Raw genomic sequence first — 21,149 nt, 5'->3', positions numbered from 1 at the left:
TAGCGCTACCTAAAAATGTAAAAACTAGTTAAATCTTTCGGGTTGACATGTTCGCGGAGCGTGTAAAACTGTACCCGATACTATGACTAATTTTTGAAATACGTAGCCTGTGCCACGTCTAAACTCAAAACTTCAAAAGCGATCGGCATTTATGAAGTTCCTCGTTGTCGTGTGTTTACTTGGCGCCCGAGCAATAAATCAATTTTCTTTAAAAATTGTTTAAATGGGGTATAAACTAAATCGAAAAATCGACTTTTTCTTAGATCCACCTTAAAGATGAAAGTTCATACTCCCTTTAAATTAGATATTTTTCTACATTTTGTTCGTGGTCAAACCGGTTCAAGTTGCTCCCCTACTGCCCTCCTATTGGTACTCGTCTGAGGCCACGTTCACGCTAGACCTTAAAACCCAGTTTAAGTCGGTTTGAATGCCAGTTTTGAGCAATTAAATTTAGAGAAACTCCATGAAAACTGGTTTCAATTTGTATAGTATGAACGTGGCTCGAGTTTTTATGCTTAACGTTTAATTACAAATTAGTTTTCGATATATTTGCAGGTTCCTGAATGTTTTTGGGATTTGTTTTAGTCCCTTATGATAAAAAATACGATAAATATTTTATTGATTTATTGAAGAGATCAAATATAGCATTTAAAAATCCGGTGAGCGTTTGAAATGTCAAATTATAAATGCTTCAACGTTTTCTGATAAAAGGGAGCCATGCGCAACATTAGGTCCCCTAGTTGAGTATAGCGAACCCATTTATGTAAAACCAAAATTCCAGGTTCTCCATTAGCCAAAAGCCCCATTTCGTAATATTAATGTTTTAAGTTGAATTTTTTTAGTGTAGTTAAAAATTTGTTATATCTAGCTTGAACATTATTTTCTTATACCTTAAAATGGTATTCCATTTAAAATGTTAAATTATTTGCTAATTAGGCTATTGCGGTATCTGCCCAATACTAATGTAAGGATCCTATTTTAATGTCATGGCGTCCTTTATGGTCAACAAAGAAATTGTAAAAGTTTGTGAAAATGGATTAGTCTTTTAGTATTATCAATGTCATAGGGGGTACTTCAAACGTCCCTCCATCTTCTCTGCGATTTTAAATTTACTCTGACGAGTCCGTCACAGCCGCCATTATGCTAGAGTTTCCGAAAAATTTCATCTTGTAAAAAAAAGACAGTTTTTATACTTAAGTAACTCTTTTATCACACTCATACGACTTTTTTCACTGTTTTTGATAAATAAATAAAAAAACTAAATTTTTAAAAACAATTAAGAGTTGAAAACAGCACTTGTGTAAATTTGCGTGTTCTAATATATTTTTATTTTGTGTAAATAATTTACGAGTTGCAGTGTGCCTTTTTTGTATGGAATAGTTGAAATTTCGATAATATTAATGATAATACTTTATTACAAATAGAAAGTATATTTTAGAGCTATAGCTACTTAAAGCTATTTTACTGACTTGTAGTTTTGGTAAAGGATTTTATTAATTCTCTTGTAGTATACTATATATTGAAAAGCAAAACTACAATAAATAACAATGTTGAAAACACTTGTTGTTAATTCGATTATTGACATAATTTAATCGCGGTGAGTGGAAACGATCCAACCATGGATAAATAACCAATAATCCATGATCCAACCCTTTTTAAAATTCTTACGTTTTCTCTAACCCGAAGCAATTACCCGAATACGTCCGGGTCCTAAGTTCAAACATTGCACCCCTAATATCAACGAGACGCCGAATCACTGCTCTTGCATATATGAATTCGTCATTTTTGTCGCTTAAATTTACATAATAGCAAATCCTTTTGTGGACGAGTCTATTAGTTCGCGAGCGAATATCGATCGAATGACACCCCTCCAGCCCTCTTTTTATATGCGAATGGGTCGTCTTTTAGAGGTAATGCAAAACAGCCGTTTCCTTTTATGACTTGATGGTCAGAGTCAGAAGACGACGGTACTTCAATCGCACTGATAAAAGTAGGAAATTTGTGTTATTATTTGTATAATTTTGGAAGCGATTGCCTCAGGCAGGTTACAACGTGACAATCCCCCTCTGTCTCTTATCTTCCCCATTCAAGTTCCCTCCGTAGTGGCGCGGCGGTGGCGGAAGATATTCGGGGTGCGCGCGCAGCCGGAAAGTTTTGTAAAGTTTTCGTACGACGAAACCGAGTCCGCAGACGGTTGAATCCGTGTCGCTTACTCGCTTTTACGAAGAACAAACTCGCGATCTGTCGATTTTTCGCCCTAAAATGCTCCTAAAATGATAATTTCCGTAGCGAATTAGTTATCGATTGTGGCCTGAAGACTAAAGAATAGTTTCTAAATATTGCAACGACTTAAACACGCGTATATTACGGTAAGTAATTTTATTATAAATATAAGCCTTACATTAAAACATGTATGGAAAAATGGCGCGATATTCAGCCCCCTCATGGCTTAACGTCAGCGACGCGACGGTTACACGCTCATAATTTTTAATTAAGTTTATAAAGATGGCAGTGTACTTAAGTTTTAATGACCTTGGTATGCAGTTTCATTTCGTTGATAGTGGAAGACGCACCAGCTATATTCGAAGTAAAATCGCATCCGCGTACGATGATAAGGCTTAAATTATTTATATTCCACCTGTTAGCTTGAAATACATCGCTAAAGCTACGACGCGAATAAGGCTAAAGAAGAGTTCTTTTTTGGCATTTTAAATCCCTCTTTCGGTATATTTCTTTTTTCACGATGAAATAAGGTGTTCCACATAAAAGTAGGTCTTCGTAATAAATGTCACAACAAGAATATGGGGAAACCTTGAATGATCCCACGCGGCTACTCTTGGAAGTTTCCCCGAAAGAGTCAATCGCGGGGAAGACGCGGAAACGTGGGTGCCGCTGAATGTCCTACTGAACATAATTGCTTTTTTTCCGTTATGCTGCATGCGCCATTTAAAGCGTTGTCCTTCGGGAGAGACAAAATCATTGAAACTGATTGTATTGCCAGTGGTGTAACCAGAAATTCACCAAGGAGATCCGATTATGTAAGAACTACAGAGGGGGATGAAAATTAAGTTCAAACGAAGTTACGATATTTGTTAGTAAGCAACCGGAATCACCACTAATCTCATTTGGTCGATCAGGGGAGCAATTTTTGCCTTGAAATCTACGTGCATTTGTTAAATGAAGTTCAATTTGATTAACAAATTTCAAATTAATATTTTTGGCATCCGGCACTACCCGCACATATTTGGGTAATATTTTCACTCCCAAAATACATTTTGAAATCGTTATTATATTTTTAGTTAGGCCTTGACCCCATTTACTTACGTTTATAGTTTGCTTCCAAAAAATAATGGGAATATAAACTTTTTTGTTTATACTTCCTTTAAATGAAGTTTTTAGCCAATTCGCTGTTGTTAGATTTGAATTTCGGTACCAATTGAATGCTAAGCCACGCACCATCACTCTCCAAATATTTCCTCCCCAACATTGTGAGGAATTGATAAGTGATATTACGCCTTCGTTATCGCTATGTCAATTTGGGCAATCCGGTACCCAGGAGTTGGGCACGGGCTGGACATCGCGTCATTAGGAAAGGTTATTGGACATTCAGGAGGCCAGATTCATGATTTTCTCTCCATTCTTTGCGAATGGAGAGTGATTTCGCGTAATCAAATGTCAATGTAGTTTGTTTATAATTCAATAGTATTTTGAATTGTATTTAAAAGAATGTTTTAACTTTGATTTCAGCTACAACATTAACACTTCTGTCTTTAAAAATAATTACGATTGTTAAATAATTTCCGGAAACGTGTTTTATTCTTAAAAAATCTGAAAATGCAATAAATACAGCATTTCGTTGTATAGATGGATGCAATTTACAATAATGCGTAAATAAAGACTTGGAAGGGTATGCAAATGTATTTTGCTCTTACAAACAATTAAATTTCAACACTGTTTTTGAAGTTTACAACGAAGCGTTGCCATTAAGTTGAGAACACTATTTAACGAAACTGCGCAAATGCGTGAAATTCTAGATCAATAGAAAATGGTCTATTAAAAATGAATCGCGTTTTTTTTTTCAATTTCTTCGTAAATTGATTTAGGCCGTATTAGCTCGAAGTCTGTGCCGGGAACACCTTGAAAATCGAATATTGTCGGCTACATAATTTTTTTATCGACTTTCTTAGTAACTCTCGCGGCGGCCGTTGGGTGTCATCGCAGTCGAGGTCCGACAACGGCCGCCAGAGAGAGAGAGAGTTTCTGGCAAACTAAAAATCTTCCGGCTTTGTAGCTAGGTTCGTCGTCATGGAAACATGAGGCGCCTTTTCTGTCCCATAGCAGTATTAACTCTTATAGAGCGGCTCTCAAAGTTACTTCTAAACAGTATTACAGTATTAATAACAAAAAAAAACTCTGAAGGTACGCCCCCTTTTCTTCGAAGTTCCTTGTCCTTCCTAACTGTTGTCTTTAACCAGCCTTCCCGCTCCAGAAAACCGATAATAGTTCGAAGTCTATCGATAGATATCATTTCTAATCAATGGCCCTACTATTCACCATAAACGCCGCTTCTTGCACTTGCCGTTGGGAGCCCAGAAGAGGTAGGACCTTTTCTTAACTAGATTAGAAATCTCTTCGTCACCAAATGTTATTCTTCTTTTTGCCTTTCGCGATGAAAGTTGCAATATATTCGGCGTTTTCCTGGCAAGCGTTGGTGGTGCTCGCGTAATTTCAATAGACGCCGCGAAATAAAACACCTGTATTATCGTGTTGCGTTCAAAAGTATCTCGCCAAATCGCGGCTTTTTTTTTTACCAATCGAAATATGTTCTTTAAACTGGCGATATCACGATGCAATCCACGTAGACGTTTAAATATTATCCGATTTCCCTATTCTACCTTAAATATAAGTAGAATTTTACAATTATCGAGTATACGTCCTACATTTTTGCCGTATCAATTCCTAAATTTCCTTCGAAACTAATAAGATAAAAGTTTATAGGGAGCTAACAGCTCCACGTCACACGACGTCACCCACGCTACTACCCAACATGGCGGCCACACCAAAGCTACGGAGTGTTATAGTTCCCTACAATACATTTATTCGATTAAAATGAAACTTGTACCTTCGCCGGCACGAATTCAGGGTTGCCACACGTCAGGGAAATCTTGGAATTTAAGAATTGACCTAAAAAGTAAGGGAAATGTCAGGGAATTTTTAGAATTTGTAAAAAGTCAGGGAATTAAATTTTATCTTGGCACTTTTTTAAGGTTATTTATTAGACCAGATCTATGACAAATTCGATGATTATCATTTTAAAAAGTCAGGGAATTTGAATCTAAAAATTTTGCGGCAACCCTGGAATTTGTCGTCAAAGCATCAGTTCTTAAAATTTACCGCGGGTATTAATTAATTCACCTAACGACGTAAATATGTAACAATTAAACTTCCTAGGGATATTTACATAAATCAAATAGGGATTTCTTAAAACTATTATTTCGCCTCGCACTAATTGAAATGAACTTGTTTTGGAAAATTGAAGGGATCCCGCGAAGGTGCGTGTTTCAATCGAATAACGGCAGTTTCAGAAGATAAATAGTTATCTTCTAAAAGATATGTTTTATAATTTCGCCACGATATATTCTTCCCAAAACCTCCCCCGCGAAAATGAGTAACGACGGGCACGAGTACATTTCGGACGCGCTTGATGGTCCACTCGGTCCCTTGATATTGGATTGACCCTTATCTGGCGTAGGAAAGTTTGATTAAAAATTGTTCGTCGTGCCTACAAATTGAAGTCGCCTCCCTTCCACGCACCTTCGTGTTCGCTTTGGCCTTCAATCACCTTCCCAAAGTAACGAGTTCGCTCTCTGTCGAAACTACACTAAATTGGCGCGCCGTCACCCTCAAGTGGCAGCGGGGTGATCGAAGGCCTTAGCTCGCTTTTCCTTCTTTCTACACTGGGGACCGCGTTGAAAGGTTGATTTTATTTCGTGTTGTTATACGGCCGTAGCTGAAGCGCTGCGGGAAAGCTAAGTCTCTTTAACTTTTCCCACTTCGAAGTTAATTAAAAATCAATCGCGTTGTATCAATTGAAATTAGGGCCGGGCAAGTTTCGGCGATTTTCATCTACATGTAGATTATCGACAGCATTGCTGGACTCGTTTGGTCTCTAGTGTAGCAGAACCACGTGCTTTTTTATAGATATAAATTAGTAATGAGGCTCTATTCCTAGGCAAAGTGTCTTATGGCATGTCCCCAAATTGAGCAACATTCCTGTTAGCAAATTTATATGCAATAAATTTAAATTTGGTTAATAACTTTATGGTAAAAATGGTAAATAATAAAATACCATCGTTTATTTACAAATAATACTTTTAAATCGACGAGTGATTAAAAACTTTGAACTGTACATTATTTTTAACAATTTTCTATTGTTTGCGAAGGATGTTTTTGATTTCATCAAGTAGTATTCACCATTTAACATGGTTTATCAAATTATATCTCTTTACCAATATTTAAAAAATTGGTAATTTTGAAACTCGGTGATAACCGGAAACACCATAGTAACATTGAATAGCGTTAAGTTGCGTGTTGGTTTTTTCACCAAGTGTTAATTTTCCAAAATTAAATGCGGGAAATTTTCCGCAAATCGGAAAAATAAACAAGTTGGCAAACCAAAATATACCTCTCCTCAGTTTCTAATTTTCAGTGAACCGTAACATGTATCCGTGGTTCTGAGTTAGAACGCTCGCCCGGCATGTAGGAGAGCTCGGGTTCGAATCCCGATCGATACTAAAGTAAATTGAAAAAACGTTATACTACATCCAATGACAAAAAGAGGGTTCTTTTGGACAAAACCTTTCATTAATTCCATGAAACTGCGTACGCGATGATTACACTTTGCTCCGAAAATGCGAGCGCGTTCGCAGTCCAGACACACAGACACACCCACCCACCGACAGACACGGTGATTGTATAACCCCTCATATTGGTAAAAATTGGAACGTCTATTACTTTTCGAGTTTTTATTCTAGACTAGTCTAGAGGTTTAGTTTTATTTTTGGATTCGAAAAAATGAGGCGAAAATGCCGCGAAATTTAAATTTGCGAACCGTATAATTAGGCTAATCATGGAATGAAAACCTTTTTTTTTTCTTTTTTTCGGAAAAATACGGAAAATACTATTTACCATTATTTACCAGTGGGATGGACAATGTTAGAAAAAACGGTATAATGTGTTTATGCTTTGTAAAATATTTAATTTATTTAATTTTTATATATGTAACTAACTTCGGACCCCCTTGGAAATCAGCTTTGCTGAAGGGGATATCCTAAATAAAAATACTTTATTATTATTATTATTATTATTATTATTATTTTTATTGGAACACGGGTGCCACCAGAAAGCGCGTAAAAAATTATAAGAAATATTAATATTTTTGAGGTGAATGTCGTAAGCGGATACCGGTAAAAATAAATTTGAGGCAAAGAGCGCTTTCGCGTATAATCTGGGCTGCTGGGGGGGATTCTTCCTAATCATCTCTGAAATTTGGGTCAGAGCCTCGTAGCTTGCCCTACTCGCGCTATTATGGAGCAATCACCGGACAGTCGGCGTTAAAGGCCCGAGAAATGGCGTATACATTGCCCGACAACGCTTCTCGAATCCGAAATTCCGAGCTAGCTCTCCGCCTCGAGGCGACCGCTATTCATATCTGCATATTAATAACGCTCTTTTTTTCGGTGCCAGTTACGTCGAGAAATAGGTTGTGGTTTACCCGCTTTTAGAACTTTTACCTTCCAGTCCAGTTTTGGAAGAACTAATAGGATATAGACAATTCGCGTGTTGCGGATTCGAGTCCAACGCCGACGGGCTTCTTAACAAAATATCGTCTGCTAACGCGCGCTGAAACTTGTTTAAACGTAACTAGTTCCAGTTACCCCAAGTTTAAAGGGAGATAAATCGAAAATCATCTTTGGCACGGGCTACGACGTGGGTTAACGTAACTAGCGCCAATCCGCTCTAGCTTCTGTTAAACCTGGTGGCAGCAATGTGAAAGACAAAATATTGGTGGGCGTTTGAACTTAAATCGGTTTTCAATCGTATGGCAGTTGGCGAACTTTGAACACGCAAAGGTATAATTGTCTCAAATGTTATACGTCAGATCAATATTTTCCCTGATAGAGAGCTAGCTTCCTTGACAATCATTGATCTTCGACCGCGCAAAAAGTCGCCCGTTTTCTCGGTTAAACTTTAAAAAAAACTTATTTTTTGGTTAAGTTTACTTCAGGGGTTGCCACGGTACCTGGAAAACCTGAAATTCCTGGAAAAGTCGGGGAATTTGAATATGGGTATAAAAATCATGGAAAAGTCGGGGAATTTTTAAAAATTAGTCTAAAAAGTCGGGGAAATATCAGGGAATTTAATTTTGGTTGCAAATATGAAACTTAAAATATAGGTTAAAAAATACCAAATCTTGGCACAAAATAAGTCAGGGAAAACCTGGAAAAGTCAGGGAAAAAACTGGCAACCCTGTACTTTCTCAGTTGACAGTATTATCAAAAGATTCGATACATCAGCCGAAAACTCGAGGCTAGTGCCATTACGTTACTAGATTCAACCAATCATACTTTAACATTCTACCTGGAGACTAGCTCGGGGAATTCAAAAGATACTGTGCCCCTTTAAGCATTTACATTTGCGACTTGTCTACTTTATTAGCTTAAAAACCCGAATGGTTTAATACTATAGCGTTTAGAAGACTCTGGCATCTAGGAGCAACAAACACAACACCCCACACAAGGAGAACGCAACCCGTCAAAAGTCGTGGATTTTCTTGTGTACGTTTTTCATTGTCTAGACGCTTAAGCGCCTGCTGCCGTCGGAAGGGGAAAATTCGGAAATTGTCCTCACCCCCCCCCCCCCCGTAAAACGTTCATCGTAAAGGCTCGTGACGCTCGTCCAATGAAATTCGTACACAACCCTTCGTTAGCGTGTTTAAAGGCTAGTTGCGTTCTCCTTGTGTTTGTTGCTCCTAGCTGGCATAACCTAAATAAAATAATAACTCTAAATATTCCCCGTTCATTGCGCATAATCTCCATCTCGAATCTACACGCTAAACCTGATTTCCCCAGCTCCAATTCAATTTTGCCGATTTTTTTTCTAAATCCGCGCTTTCATTTGAAATCAGATGCTAATATTTCGAAATACATTCGAAACTCTCAAATTTTCTGTGGTACGGAATACAGGATCCCAGGTCCGCCAACGCGAGCATTCAATTTATCAAGAATCCCAGGAATTTCGCACTCTTCTCGCTCCTCTTTCCGGAATTTTTAATTGCGCTGTATTGGAATCAAACGATTTTTTTATTTAAATTGGATTTTATTGAATTTATTGATTTTTATACAATTAATGGCTCTTCTCCTATATAATTAACGGTTATTTTATTTTTATCAGTTAGCTAATCTTGAATGAAATTAAATCTTATTCAAATTTAATTATTCAATATTTTAGTTTGCTCAGGTTTTCTCGAGTTTTCTATGTATTTTAATTTTTTAAGAACCTATTTTTTGCCATTTTTTATTCCTTCATTGAAATACATGGTGTGATTTAAATTATGTTTTAAATCAAATTGATTGAAATCAGCCAACTCTGATTGGAATTCCCCTTTAAGTATAGCGCGATCATATAGCGTTTTTATTATTGTAGGCTTGAGATAGAAGGCGATTCGTTGAAATAGTTCTTACCGTATACAAATATACAAGGGGCTATACATGTATACAGGTTCTTAATATATTAAAGGACCACAATCAAGCTTCGCGAACATTTTATATTTTCCCCAAGAACCAAGAAAAGTTTTTTCGATTGTCCAGTTGAAAAATATTTGTTTTGTATTGAAATCTGAAATAGATGTTTCTATAAAATACGGGAGGTCACGTGTAATTGTTTTTTCTACGTCACTAGCCAGAGTTATTGAAGATAGAGAACACGCGCTCGAATCGATTATGATTTTGGAATTTGAAGTTCACGAGCGAAACGCGCGTGCCAATAAAGTGCTAAAGAGCTTAATCGTGACGCGGAGAAAAACATTTTATACTCTTTTTTCTTTATCGTCCGGCGCCATGACAATAGGCCTTAAGCACGGGTTGGACGCTCACGCCTCGGTATTAAGCTTTGGCTATACAGGGTGTTTCAAAAGGTTATGCAAAAATTTTAAGGAGTTGAGAAGTATGCCTGTTTTTTTAAAAGAAAATGACAACCAATTTTTAATGAGAAAGATTGACACCGGATTTTGGAGCGGTTATACGTATTTTTAATAAATTACGTCACTTCTAAATCCGTGATGAAAAACGCGTCAGCAGCTTTACTGAATTCTTCGCGCGTTTCTAACTTTAACTACCCTATAGTTTAGATCTTGCCACGCGGTCACGTGATTGTTTCCATGGTGACCTCTTAAACAGGGTTAGCTGATTTTAATAAATTTTTTTAATAAAATCATGGATTTAAATCATACCAGGTGGGGTGGCGGAGTGGTTAGCACTTTCGCCTCGCAGCAAGATGAGCCGGGTTCGAACCCAGCTTGTGACACTGGGTGAAAACTCGGAACAATTCCTCCTGCGTTGAGTTTGCAAGTTCTCTCCCGGTTGGTTTAAAGGGTTTTCCCCCGAGCTCTTCGGTTTCCCCTTCTATAAAAACTTGTTGAGGTTAACGGTAATAGTTAGTGTAGGGAGCTGTTGGCTCGCGTGCAGGCCCGTATACAGCCGCCAAAACTCGGGGGCGCTCAAATTCGTTTTGGGGGTGCCAATGCCTTGAGTCATTTTTATCTCCCCATCTAAGAAATTAGTTAATTGGGGATGCTCAAGTACTCATTTGGGGGCGCTGAGCATCCCTTGGCGCCCCCCCCCCCCCATGTACGGGCCTGCTCGCGTGGCGTGCCACCACCCTCCTACGCATTGTAACCCGGCCACCTGAATTAATGGCTTCAAAAGTCGCTTGATGACTTAGGCTTAAGGCGGTGCCTTGGGTATTAGCATAGCTGATTATATATTTTAATGTAGGAATAAAATAGTTTCTTAAAAAATTAAAATACATAGAAAATTTGAGCAAACAGCCAAACTAAGATATTAAATAGTAATTAAATTCAATTAAGATTTAATTTAATTCATGATTACCTAAAAAAATATCCGTAATTATACAGGAAAAGAGCCATTAATTGTATAAAAATCCAAAAAATCGATTAATGTATTAAAAAAAATCAAAAAGTGCCAACCCCGCTTTTCAATGGATTGAAGAATTTTTGTATCGGCTTACTGTATATTCCGTGTGAAACAAGGTATCATTGAATTGTTTTCTATGCAAATGTTATTCAGAGGCATACTTATTTGTGATTATGTTACATATGGTATTTGTTTGTTAAATGTAAGTGTTATTTATTTTAATAAGAGGCTTTTTAAACTTTTAAATTGCAAACGAGGTGATATGTGGAATATCGTGGTGTGCTGGTCCTTTAATGAGGTTCGGAAATGCAACTCTTTACTCGATTTACTCTGTAAATAAGAACAGGGTGCGAGAGTTTTAATTTTGAATTGTTTGACTAAAGCCTAGTTCCCACTTGGCGAAAAAAAAAACCAATTTTCGCGCTGAAATTTAACGCTCGCGAATAATATTCGCGATTTTTTTCAAATTCGCCGCTAAAATCGCGTCTCCGCGGTATCTAGCGAATGTTTTATTTTTTGACGTCCACACCTTGGCGATAAAAAGCTTCAGCCAATCAGAAAACGCGTTCCCTCGAACTCTTCCGCTCCCGTCCGTCACTTATTAAGCCTAGGTCTTTAGAAAAGCAGCTCAGCCAACTTGACCAAGATACTGAAGTAAAGGTAATTTAAAATATTTCCCGAACCCAAAAACGTGTATCTTTTGGGGACATATACTTATTGTATATTGCATAAACCAATAAGACATTAAGTACAATTAAATTACAATTAAATTAATTTTATTGAAATTATCAACAGGAACATCCATTTGGTTCATTTTGAAATGATGTTTTATGTTAGGCCTAAAACATTACTAAAAACCCGCACGAGTTGTTTTCAGCGTTTTTAAATTTTTGCGCTAAAGTGAGAACCGCTTCCCCAGCGACCGAAAAAACGCGTGTTTTTTCGTTGCGCGAAAATTTTATTTGTCTCGAAATTTCGCCAAGTGGGCACTAGCCTTTTAGCCTTCGTTCTAATTTTCTCGGAAAGGGGGAGGGGAGAGGGGGGTAGAATCTTCTTGAATAAATAAAGCGGTTAATTTCGAGAACCACAACTTCCTCAAGTTTCCCGCATAAAGGGGACTTTTATTCAGGGCTAAATTTCCATTTAATTGACAAAGTAGTCCCAACGGTGTGATAAAGGCCGCCGCTGGGATTTCTACCAAAATAAAAAATAACCAACCGAATGGCTTAGGGCATGTTTTTAAGGCCAAGAAAGACCTCAAATTGATATTTAGGAGTGGAACCGTTTACCGTAATCATTTGATCCTTTTTATCCGCAAAAGTTGCTAGTAGCTCGCTGTAATTAGGTGGTAGTCTTCCAAAATTTTATAGGCTTATTTTACCTCAACTAGAGGTCGGGGATGGTTAACTTTTATTCAATAGATAAAGCTCTCAAAATTATTCGTAAAGCGTTTTGATCAAGTAATTTATATTTCTGTATTATCCGATTAATGTTTTGATAAATTTGTAAAATTAATCGGAAAAACGACGTTTTTTTTCGATAAAAAGCTAAAATTTTACGAATAATACAGGTTAATATTTCGAAAAATGATTAAAAAACCTGTAAATTTCTTTGTTTACATTTTTTTCCCGAAAAAATCAATTTAATTATGGATAATAATTAACCGTCACCGACCCCTAACCTCAACATTAAGAGACATTGAAACCAAGATCTCATTATATTCGCTGATTTAAAACAGAGTCACCAAGGGTCTATGAAAATTTGAGAATTATTTTGTTTTGATGTCCTTTTTAAAAACGCGCTTAGGAATGCAAATACCTTTGTTGTAGAATTTTTTAAACAAATATTTTTTGTGCCATCGATTGTTGCAATACATAAGCTACAAAACGTCCATATTTTAAAATATTTTAAAAATTCCGATAAATATTTGAGGTTATAGGGACTAATAATAATAATAATCAGCTTTTCTAATACCGAAAGCACCACTTTAAGCCTAAGTCATCAAGCGACTCTTAAAAGCCATTAATTCAGGTGACAAGCCCTTCGTGCCGCGCAAGCCAACAGCTCCCTACACTAACTATTACCGTTAACCTCAACAAGTTTTTATGGAAGGGGAAACCGAAGTACAGCATGACGTCTATAACACGTCACCCATTCTGTTTCCAATAGGCGAAACTATAAAGTCGATGGGCAATGAAAAAAATTTGATTAATTTTAAATTTTTAATTTTAAATTAAATTTAATAAAAATTAAAAAATGAAATTAATGAAAGTAGAGTAGCTATTTCACGTGGTTTTTATTTCCCATTTCAACAGGTTGGGAAGACCAAAAGAACTTTATAGTTTCGCCTATTGGGAAAAAAAAATAATATCAGCATGGCGGCCATAGCTAAAGGTACGGCGTGACGTCAAGTCCCTATTACCCAAATAAAAGACGTTTTTCTGGATTTGTTTTTGCGTAAATGGTCGATAATTGACCCCGCAAATGATTGGATAGAGTATCAAAGTCTTCAAGTAGTTTTAATTGAAATAAATATAGTTACAAAGTTGAAATGGAGAGTAGTCGTAATCGAGGGGTTAACCATTTCCTTAAATTCTGTAAACCGATTACAGCGAGTACAGCCTTTGGTAGTGCTAAATCTATAATCGATGACGTAATCACTTTAGTACAGTCAAAGCTACGGGCTTGTACACCGATTACGGATAGAGGTCAGCCCCTCGGTCGTAATAGGAGGAACTTCATCCGCTGCTCTCCAAATAAGAGAGCGCGCAATATTTCCGATTATTAGTCTTTGTGGCGTATAATCCGACAATTTCGCTGCGGAGTCATCAACTATATAAATCTTTTTTTGCTTCCTTTCAACGTCAGGTCCACGCCGACGCAAAAAGAAAATGGACAACGAGTTGAACAATAATTTGCAGAATAAGAACGGAATCTGCTACGAATTACCCGTCTCACCCAATCATGACAGTAAGTACTACTTTCAACAAATTACTAATAATCATTTACGTATTTACCAGCGATCATAATTGACGGAAACGCTTACTGTACTCTTAAAATCAAGAATGTATTTATTTGTACTTGGGGAGAATGACCACTTTAAATCAAGGGTTAAACACAATTGTTTAAAAGTAATATAAACCAGTGTTTAAAAAAACTGGTTAAAAACAAAAGGTTATTTTGGGTTTTTTTCCAACCCTGCTTCCAGAATTTTTCCGTTCTAAATTATTTATTTTACATCAAAAATGTATGGCAACCCTGTTAATCAGTCGCTCGAAAACCGGGTTGCCATACATTTTCGATGCGAAATTATTTAGAACATGCATGACAACCCTGTTAAACTAGCGTCTATGGTACGGGGGTATAGATAATTTGCGGCTCTTTCGACTGGGGGCTACCATTTTTATTATTTTCCCGGTTATCTTCACTATGTGAACCCCCCCCCCAATATCACCTTTAGTAGGATGAAAAAGAAAATTTCTTCCCAGGGGAATCCCAGCTGATAACCGCCGCTTGGGGGAAATAGGAATAACGCCCATTCTATAATTAAAAAAAAACAACCTTACCAACGTTACGATTGAGTAATTTGAACTAATTTAACATTATTTTGATTAAATAAGCCGAAGTGAATTACATTCACGACGTCGCTATCGAGTGGCTTCATTTCATTTTTTTTTGTCACAGCGAAGAAAGGGTGTAGTAAAAAATGTCACTAGAGTGACACTTAAAGGTATCACGTTACTAACGCTAATATTCTTTGCGCATACTTAATATAACTTCCACGGACAAATTAAAACAATAGACGACAAAAACGGCGACAGCGCCAGCTGCTGGTTGATTGAAAGAACCTCGTGAGGAATAGTTTTCCCTAGTGGCCCGATAGAATGTCGTGAGCCGAAGAATTACAATTTTTCTCGTGAGATTTCTCCAACAACTGACGGATGACATTCTCACGCGTTACGTTAATTGCATTTCCGACGCGATTCTTCGGTGTTAATAGTTTACGAACTCGCATCCGGTTTGACTTAAAGGGTAACGGTCAAGCTTTAACCAGTTAGATAGCCCTATAGCAAATTAAAACTAAAATTTATGGTTAAAATCGCATCAAAAAATATTGAGTGGTTAATTTTTAATAAAATAAAGAAATTTCGGGAAATCGAAAAGGGCGCGTCCGCCGCGACACCTGGTGAGAAGTCGGTGAAACAGAAAAACAACGTAAAAGCGCACGCTGCTGAAGACGCAAAAATTTGTTTCGTTCCAGTTATAAGAGACCTAAGCCTAAATTGCGCGATTTTAAAAAGGATAGTTCGCAAATCGCTCATACGGGGTTAGGGGCGCTGGCGGCAGCCCCTAAGATGGCGGCGAAAATTCAAACCCAAACACCAGGCGTTATTTTTCGTTTCAACTTTTTGGGCCAAAAGCAATTTTTTCAAGACAAAAAAAGGTACGTGTTAGTATATTGAACGTCTTGTTAAATAAGGCCATATTTGGAAAAGCTTGGCGGCTTGGCCGTTCCCATTTAATTACAATTTGAGCTCCTATTTGTGTGTTATGACGGGCTGTTTATGTCCGATGTAGCGTCGCGTGTCCCCTTTGACCCCCGCTCTGCCCGATCGTAATCTGTTAAGGTAATTGTTATGATAGGACTTCGCTCCAGATGGTCTTCGGCGACGTGGCTCGCGGAAAGAGTAAATTTGTTGTAGGTTGGGGCTAATGGAACAAAGACAACAGACTGGGCGACTCCGAAGGGGGGGGGGGGGGCCTTTTGTTTTCTTTCGCGGTCGAGTAATCGATACACGTGGACGTATGTGACGAAATACACTCTAGCAGTAGCGGTCTCTTTGGCGTATGAGCGTACGACGATAATCTTATTACATCGGACGCGTCATTTCGATATTACGTGGTGACTCATTTTGTTGACGTTACATCGCTTATTGGGCAAAGCGGCCGTATCAAAGCTTCAGATCTAATTGGGAAATGATGCTAAGCTTCCTTCGAGTATTTTCCGTCACACTTCCGCCACGTCCGATTTGAGATTCCGGAAATTCCGTTTTGTAAGCTAGTCTAATATTCCGCTTCAAACAGTGCAGCCACGCGCCGATAAGTTCCTAGTTAGGTATCTAAATTCGCCTTCAAATCCAGTTGTACTTTTCGCATTGTTTAAAGGCTGGTGTTCGTTTCTCCTATCTCGCGAAGACTCAATTAACCTACGTACTTTCTCTACGTAAAATAGCATGGAAAAATCACGAATTGACATTTAAAAAAAATTAAGAAAATTTGGGTAAAATCGATTAAATACAATCCGTGATTTTCCCATGCTATTTTACGTAGATAAAGTTAATTGAATTTGACTTGTGAAAAGGGTCATTCCACGTGAAATCGTCAAGCGTTGTTGCTCGATAGTGATGGATTTCGCCCAAAATTTTTTCCCTGGTGTATTTACCCTAAATATGAAGCCTCCTGGAGTTTAGTGGGCTAATTTCAAAAATTTGAAAAGTTATGATTTTTTGAAATTTCATGAATTTTGGCTAGAGTTTCGTTACTTAATAAACATTTTTTTCAGTAACATGATTTGTAAAGCTCTTCAAAATATGAAAATTAGTACTCTTAGCTAAAACGACCTACAGATTCCGAATTTACTCTATGGGCTCTAGGTTGTGATATAAGAGCTGTTTGGGGGGGGGGGGTAGCGCAAAACATCGTTTTTACAAAGGGGTCCATCTCAGAATTCAATAAAAATTTGAAATAAGCACCTCCTTGCACATAGAAAGGTCCCTCTTAAATTTGGTGTTGGTGAACAAATTATTTGTATAAAAACTATTTTTTTTAAATTGACCATTTTTCGCAAAACTGCGTTGTACGAGCTGGATAGAGGGGTGGCACTTATAATTTGTTTAACGAAATAAGCCAAATCAAAATTCAAAGAACATTTCAAATAAGCACCTCTTACGTATAGAAAGGCCTCTGTCAAATTTGGTGTTGGCGACGAAAATATTTCTATCAAAACGAATATTTTTTAAATTGGCCATTTTTAGCATCTTTCGCAAAATTTCAGTCCGTGAGCTTAGGCGGGGTGGCACTTAATATTTAAAGATCCCCTCCAAAATTACCAGAAATTTCGTCAACTTTTTATTTTTAGGTTTCAAAGAACTTAATTTTTAATTTTCTATTCTTATTTTTTATGAAATATTTTTTAGATAAAATATTAAAAAAAAAAATCAAAAGATAATTTAAATTTAAAATCCTAATTTACTTTTTTTAAAATAGTGTCTTGGCCTTTAATAGACACTCATTTTGAAAACTAGTAATGCCTTCCCCTTGGCGATTTTGGACGATTAACAGGGCAAAGTATTTCACACTCTGGAATCCAGTGCTCATCTTTTCGATTGGGCCAGTTATAAGTTAAGATACCGTGAGGGTGAATGAAACTTATTAGTGATTCTTGATATTTGTCATTTGTTTCCACATTACTACTTTTCAAATGAGCCAAGACACTATTTAAAAAAAGTAAATTAGGATTTTAATAGGCGCTAGCATAAATTCTTCATGTCTTGTTCAACTTGTTAAAATGTTCCACGCGCTCTTTAATATTTTAGCGTAAAAGGCTCACCAAAATTTTTTAAATCGCTCGAGCCCGTTAACGCTAAAATATCAAGACGCGCGTGGACCTTTTTAACAAGTTGAATAAGACATAAATAGAGTTTATGCTAGCGTCTATTTAAAATTATCTGTTGATTTTTTTAATATTTTTAATATTTTATCTAAAAACTATTTCATAAAAAATAAGAATAGAAAATTAAAAATTAAGTTCTTTGAAACCTAAAAATAAAAAGTTGACGAAATTTCTGGTAATTTTGGAGGGGATCTTTAAATATTAAGTGCCACCCCGCCTAAGCTCACGGACTGAAGTTTTGCGAAAGATGCTAAAAATGGCCAATTTCAAAAATATTCGTTTTGATAGAAATAGTTTCGTCGCCAACACCAAATTTTACAGAGGCCTTTCTATACGTAAGAAGGTGCTTATTTGAAATGTTCTTTGAATTTGGATTTGGCTTATTTCGTTAAACAAATTATAAGTGCCACCCCTCTATCCAGCTCGTACAACGCAGTTTTGCGAAAAATGGCCAATTTACAAAAAAATAGTTTTTATACAAATAATTTGTTCACCAACACCAAATTTAAGAGGGACCTTTCTATGTGCAAGGAGGTGCTTATTTCAAATTTTTATTGAATTCTGAGATGGACCCCTTTGTAAAAACGATGTTTTGCGCTACCCCCCAAACAGCTATTATATCAAAAACTAGAGCCCATAGAGTAAATTGGAAGCCAAATTCGGAATCTGTAGGTCGTTTTAGCGAAGAGTACCAATTTTCATATTTTGAAGAGCTTTACAAATCATGTTACTGAAAAAATGTTTATTAAGTAACGAAACTCTAACCAAAATTCATGAAATTTCAAAAAATCATAACTTTTCAAATTTTTGAAATTAGCCCACTAAACTCCAAGAGGCTTCATATTTAGGGTAAATAAACCAGGGAAAAAATTTTGGGCGAAATCCATCACTATCGAGCAACAACGCTTGACGATTTCACGTGGAATGACCCAAAAACATTTTTGGTTGGCATGGCAAAACGAATGACCATTGAAACTTCTCCCTTCAGGAGGTTTCAAGGTACACGAAGGTCCACTCAACCCTCGAGTTTGAAAAAAAATCGGGGATGTCTCCTTGTTAGTGATAGTGATTCTAAGCAAGACCGGGATTGAAATTTTCACCCAATGACATTCGGAATCGACTGACTGTATTAGGTCTAAGCTTTAGTTTCCACTAGCGCGCAACGCCGCGCCTTTCAACTTTGAAAAATACTTTTATTATTATTATACCCAGCTTATTAATTTTTTTTTGTGGAAGCGTAAAAGTTCAGTCCGGAAGTTGTCGCTTCCTTTTCTCATTTTTCTTCCGTAATTAACGCGGCTCGCGAGTGACTTTTGGCAAGAAACCGCGAACAACGTTCCTTTCAACTTGTTGGACGATATATTTTCCCGAAACTTCGTAATTGTAAATTAATGGGTTCTCGTTCGTACTTCGATCAGCTTCGTTCGTGAAACGTTACATCCACGGGAATCGATGTTGCGGAAAACCTATTGTAGCCGTGGAAAGATTGTCACCGACCGGGAAAAAATCAATTGGATTTGGTCCAATTGGAAACTGAATCGCTGTCTATTCGCTTCGTCCGGAATTTTTCATTCAGTCGGAATCATTTGTTACTTCGGACATTACCGGTTGGAAGCCGCTGATATAAGTTACTACCAACTCGCGAGTTTTTCGAGGGAAGAACCGCGTCTAACGAGCGAAAATGTCACTAATCGCGACTAGTAGTATTTGAAAGTTCGCCGAGATGAGGTCATTGTGAGGAAATCTTACGATGTATTTGAATGGTATACTGGTTCAGTGACTATATATAAAAATAGGTCATTGCGCGTCCTCTTGTTTGGACGCCGGCGGAGGAAGCGCTGACTGCGCGTTATTTCGAACAAATCCAGTTTTTATTCCATCCTCAGCAACTTTACGACTTCTGACCGAAAGTTATTTTTACGGCCTTTGCCCATTATAACATTAAGAAAGGAAGCCCCACCCGAGAGGACCTATCGACGATAAAACATTCGCTATTGCCAACTATTACCGGGACGTCACCGAAAGTATGGGGCGGGGCCAAAAATGGGTAGATGTTTCGGGTTCCCGCAAAATCGAAAAGCGTAGTTTATAGGCCGTTATTAGCTTTATTAACCCACCGACGCGACGTACCCCTCCGCGCTATTTCGGACTACTTTATCTTCGGCGCGGCTGATTCCCTTTTTGGTGGGATCCCTTTCGCGCTGTATGTTTAGAAGCGCGGATATCGTTATGACAAATGGTTTGTCGCGTTTCTGACCCCCGAATGGTATGGGCCATCCCTCAAATACGGGTATCTTTGCAGTTTTCTCAATTGTTTCCTTTTTTTTGGGGGTCCCTCCTACGAGCTCTTTTTCCGCCCATATATCGCTATCGGAAAGTGTACATTTTAGTAGCTTAGAAATCAATTCACGTTTGTCTTTTTTGGGCCGCGAAAAACTTTCGTAATTTCCGCCCTTTGAAACTGCTGATTTTCCCCAAGAACTTTCAACTTAAAGGGAGTGTATTTAAAATTGGGAGGAAGGGGTAGTAATTTAATGGAGGTATTTGTATTAATTACGGAAAACTCATGAGGTGATTTGGATTTAATTAAAATTTATTTAACAAAATGAAAATTAAAAACAAACATTTTAAAAACGTGATGTTAGAATCAACGTCCGACACTACGTTTCGGGTCCTACAAGATCCTTTGTCAAGTGTCAACCAAAATTGACGTATATTGGTCCAAAATGTACCAGATTTAGCCATGATCTGAATTATGTATCTAATTGATGAACCTTTTTCAATTTTTGGAAAAATATTGTTAGGGGGGGATCCTTAAAATCTTCGATTTTCCCATGTTAATTTTCATAGAGAAAATCAGTTTTTAAGTTGCGAAAAACATTTTTGGTTGCCATGGCAAAACTAAAGCCCATTCTTGTCCACCCTTTTAGGGATTTTCAAGTTACATGAAGGTCTACTTACTACCCGAGTTTGAACCAAATCGGAGATAACCACCTCGGGTAGTCTCCTTGTTAGTGGACGTTCAAAGAAGATTCTGCTAAGTAACAAAACGCGCCAACTTGGGGGACACCTCGGGTAGTCTCCTTGTAAAGGCCTTTTCACACGAGCCAACTTTTCAAATCAAAATGCTGAGTCAGCAAAAATGGATCAGTGATCCATTTTTTTCTCGCGTACTTTTTTGGTGGATCAACTCATCGAACTTTTATTCACACGAACCAACTAGTTGACTCAACGCAAGTTGACTCATCTAGTTGGATCAAAAA

At 37.4% G+C, this 21,149-nt stretch overlaps 1 protein-coding gene across 3 annotated transcripts in view; it reads left to right on the top strand.

Annotated features, from left to right (window-relative positions):
• Nucleotides 1-1,921: 1,921 nt before the first annotated feature.
• Nucleotides 1,922-21,149, top strand: part of LOC149948021 (receptor-type tyrosine-protein phosphatase mu-like) — a 32,053-nt gene continuing 12,825 nt past the window's right edge. The window contains exons 1-2 of one of the 3 annotated variants that reach the window (XM_090172616.1): nt 1,922-1,990; nt 14,082-14,183. In XM_090172616.1, coding sequence (XP_090028742.1) covers nt 1,945-1,990; nt 14,082-14,183 — 148 coding nt within the window. In that variant the 5' untranslated portion in view covers nt 1,922-1,944. Of the gene's footprint in view, nt 1,991-2,040; nt 2,370-4,476; nt 4,599-14,081; nt 14,184-21,149 lie in introns of those variants that run through there. The other 2 variants (XM_090172617.1, XM_090172615.1) reach the window with 2 other exon arrangements.

The sequence above is a fragment of the Leiobunum rupestre genome, chromosome 4 (genome assembly GCF_980474605.1).
Source record: "Leiobunum rupestre chromosome 4, qqLeiRupe1.1.hap1, whole genome shotgun sequence".
Classification (NCBI taxonomy): domain Eukaryota; kingdom Metazoa; phylum Arthropoda; class Arachnida; order Opiliones; family Sclerosomatidae; genus Leiobunum; species Leiobunum rupestre.
The sequence above is the reverse complement of the archived record's forward strand: the minus strand, read 5'-3'. Positions and strand labels throughout refer to the sequence as shown.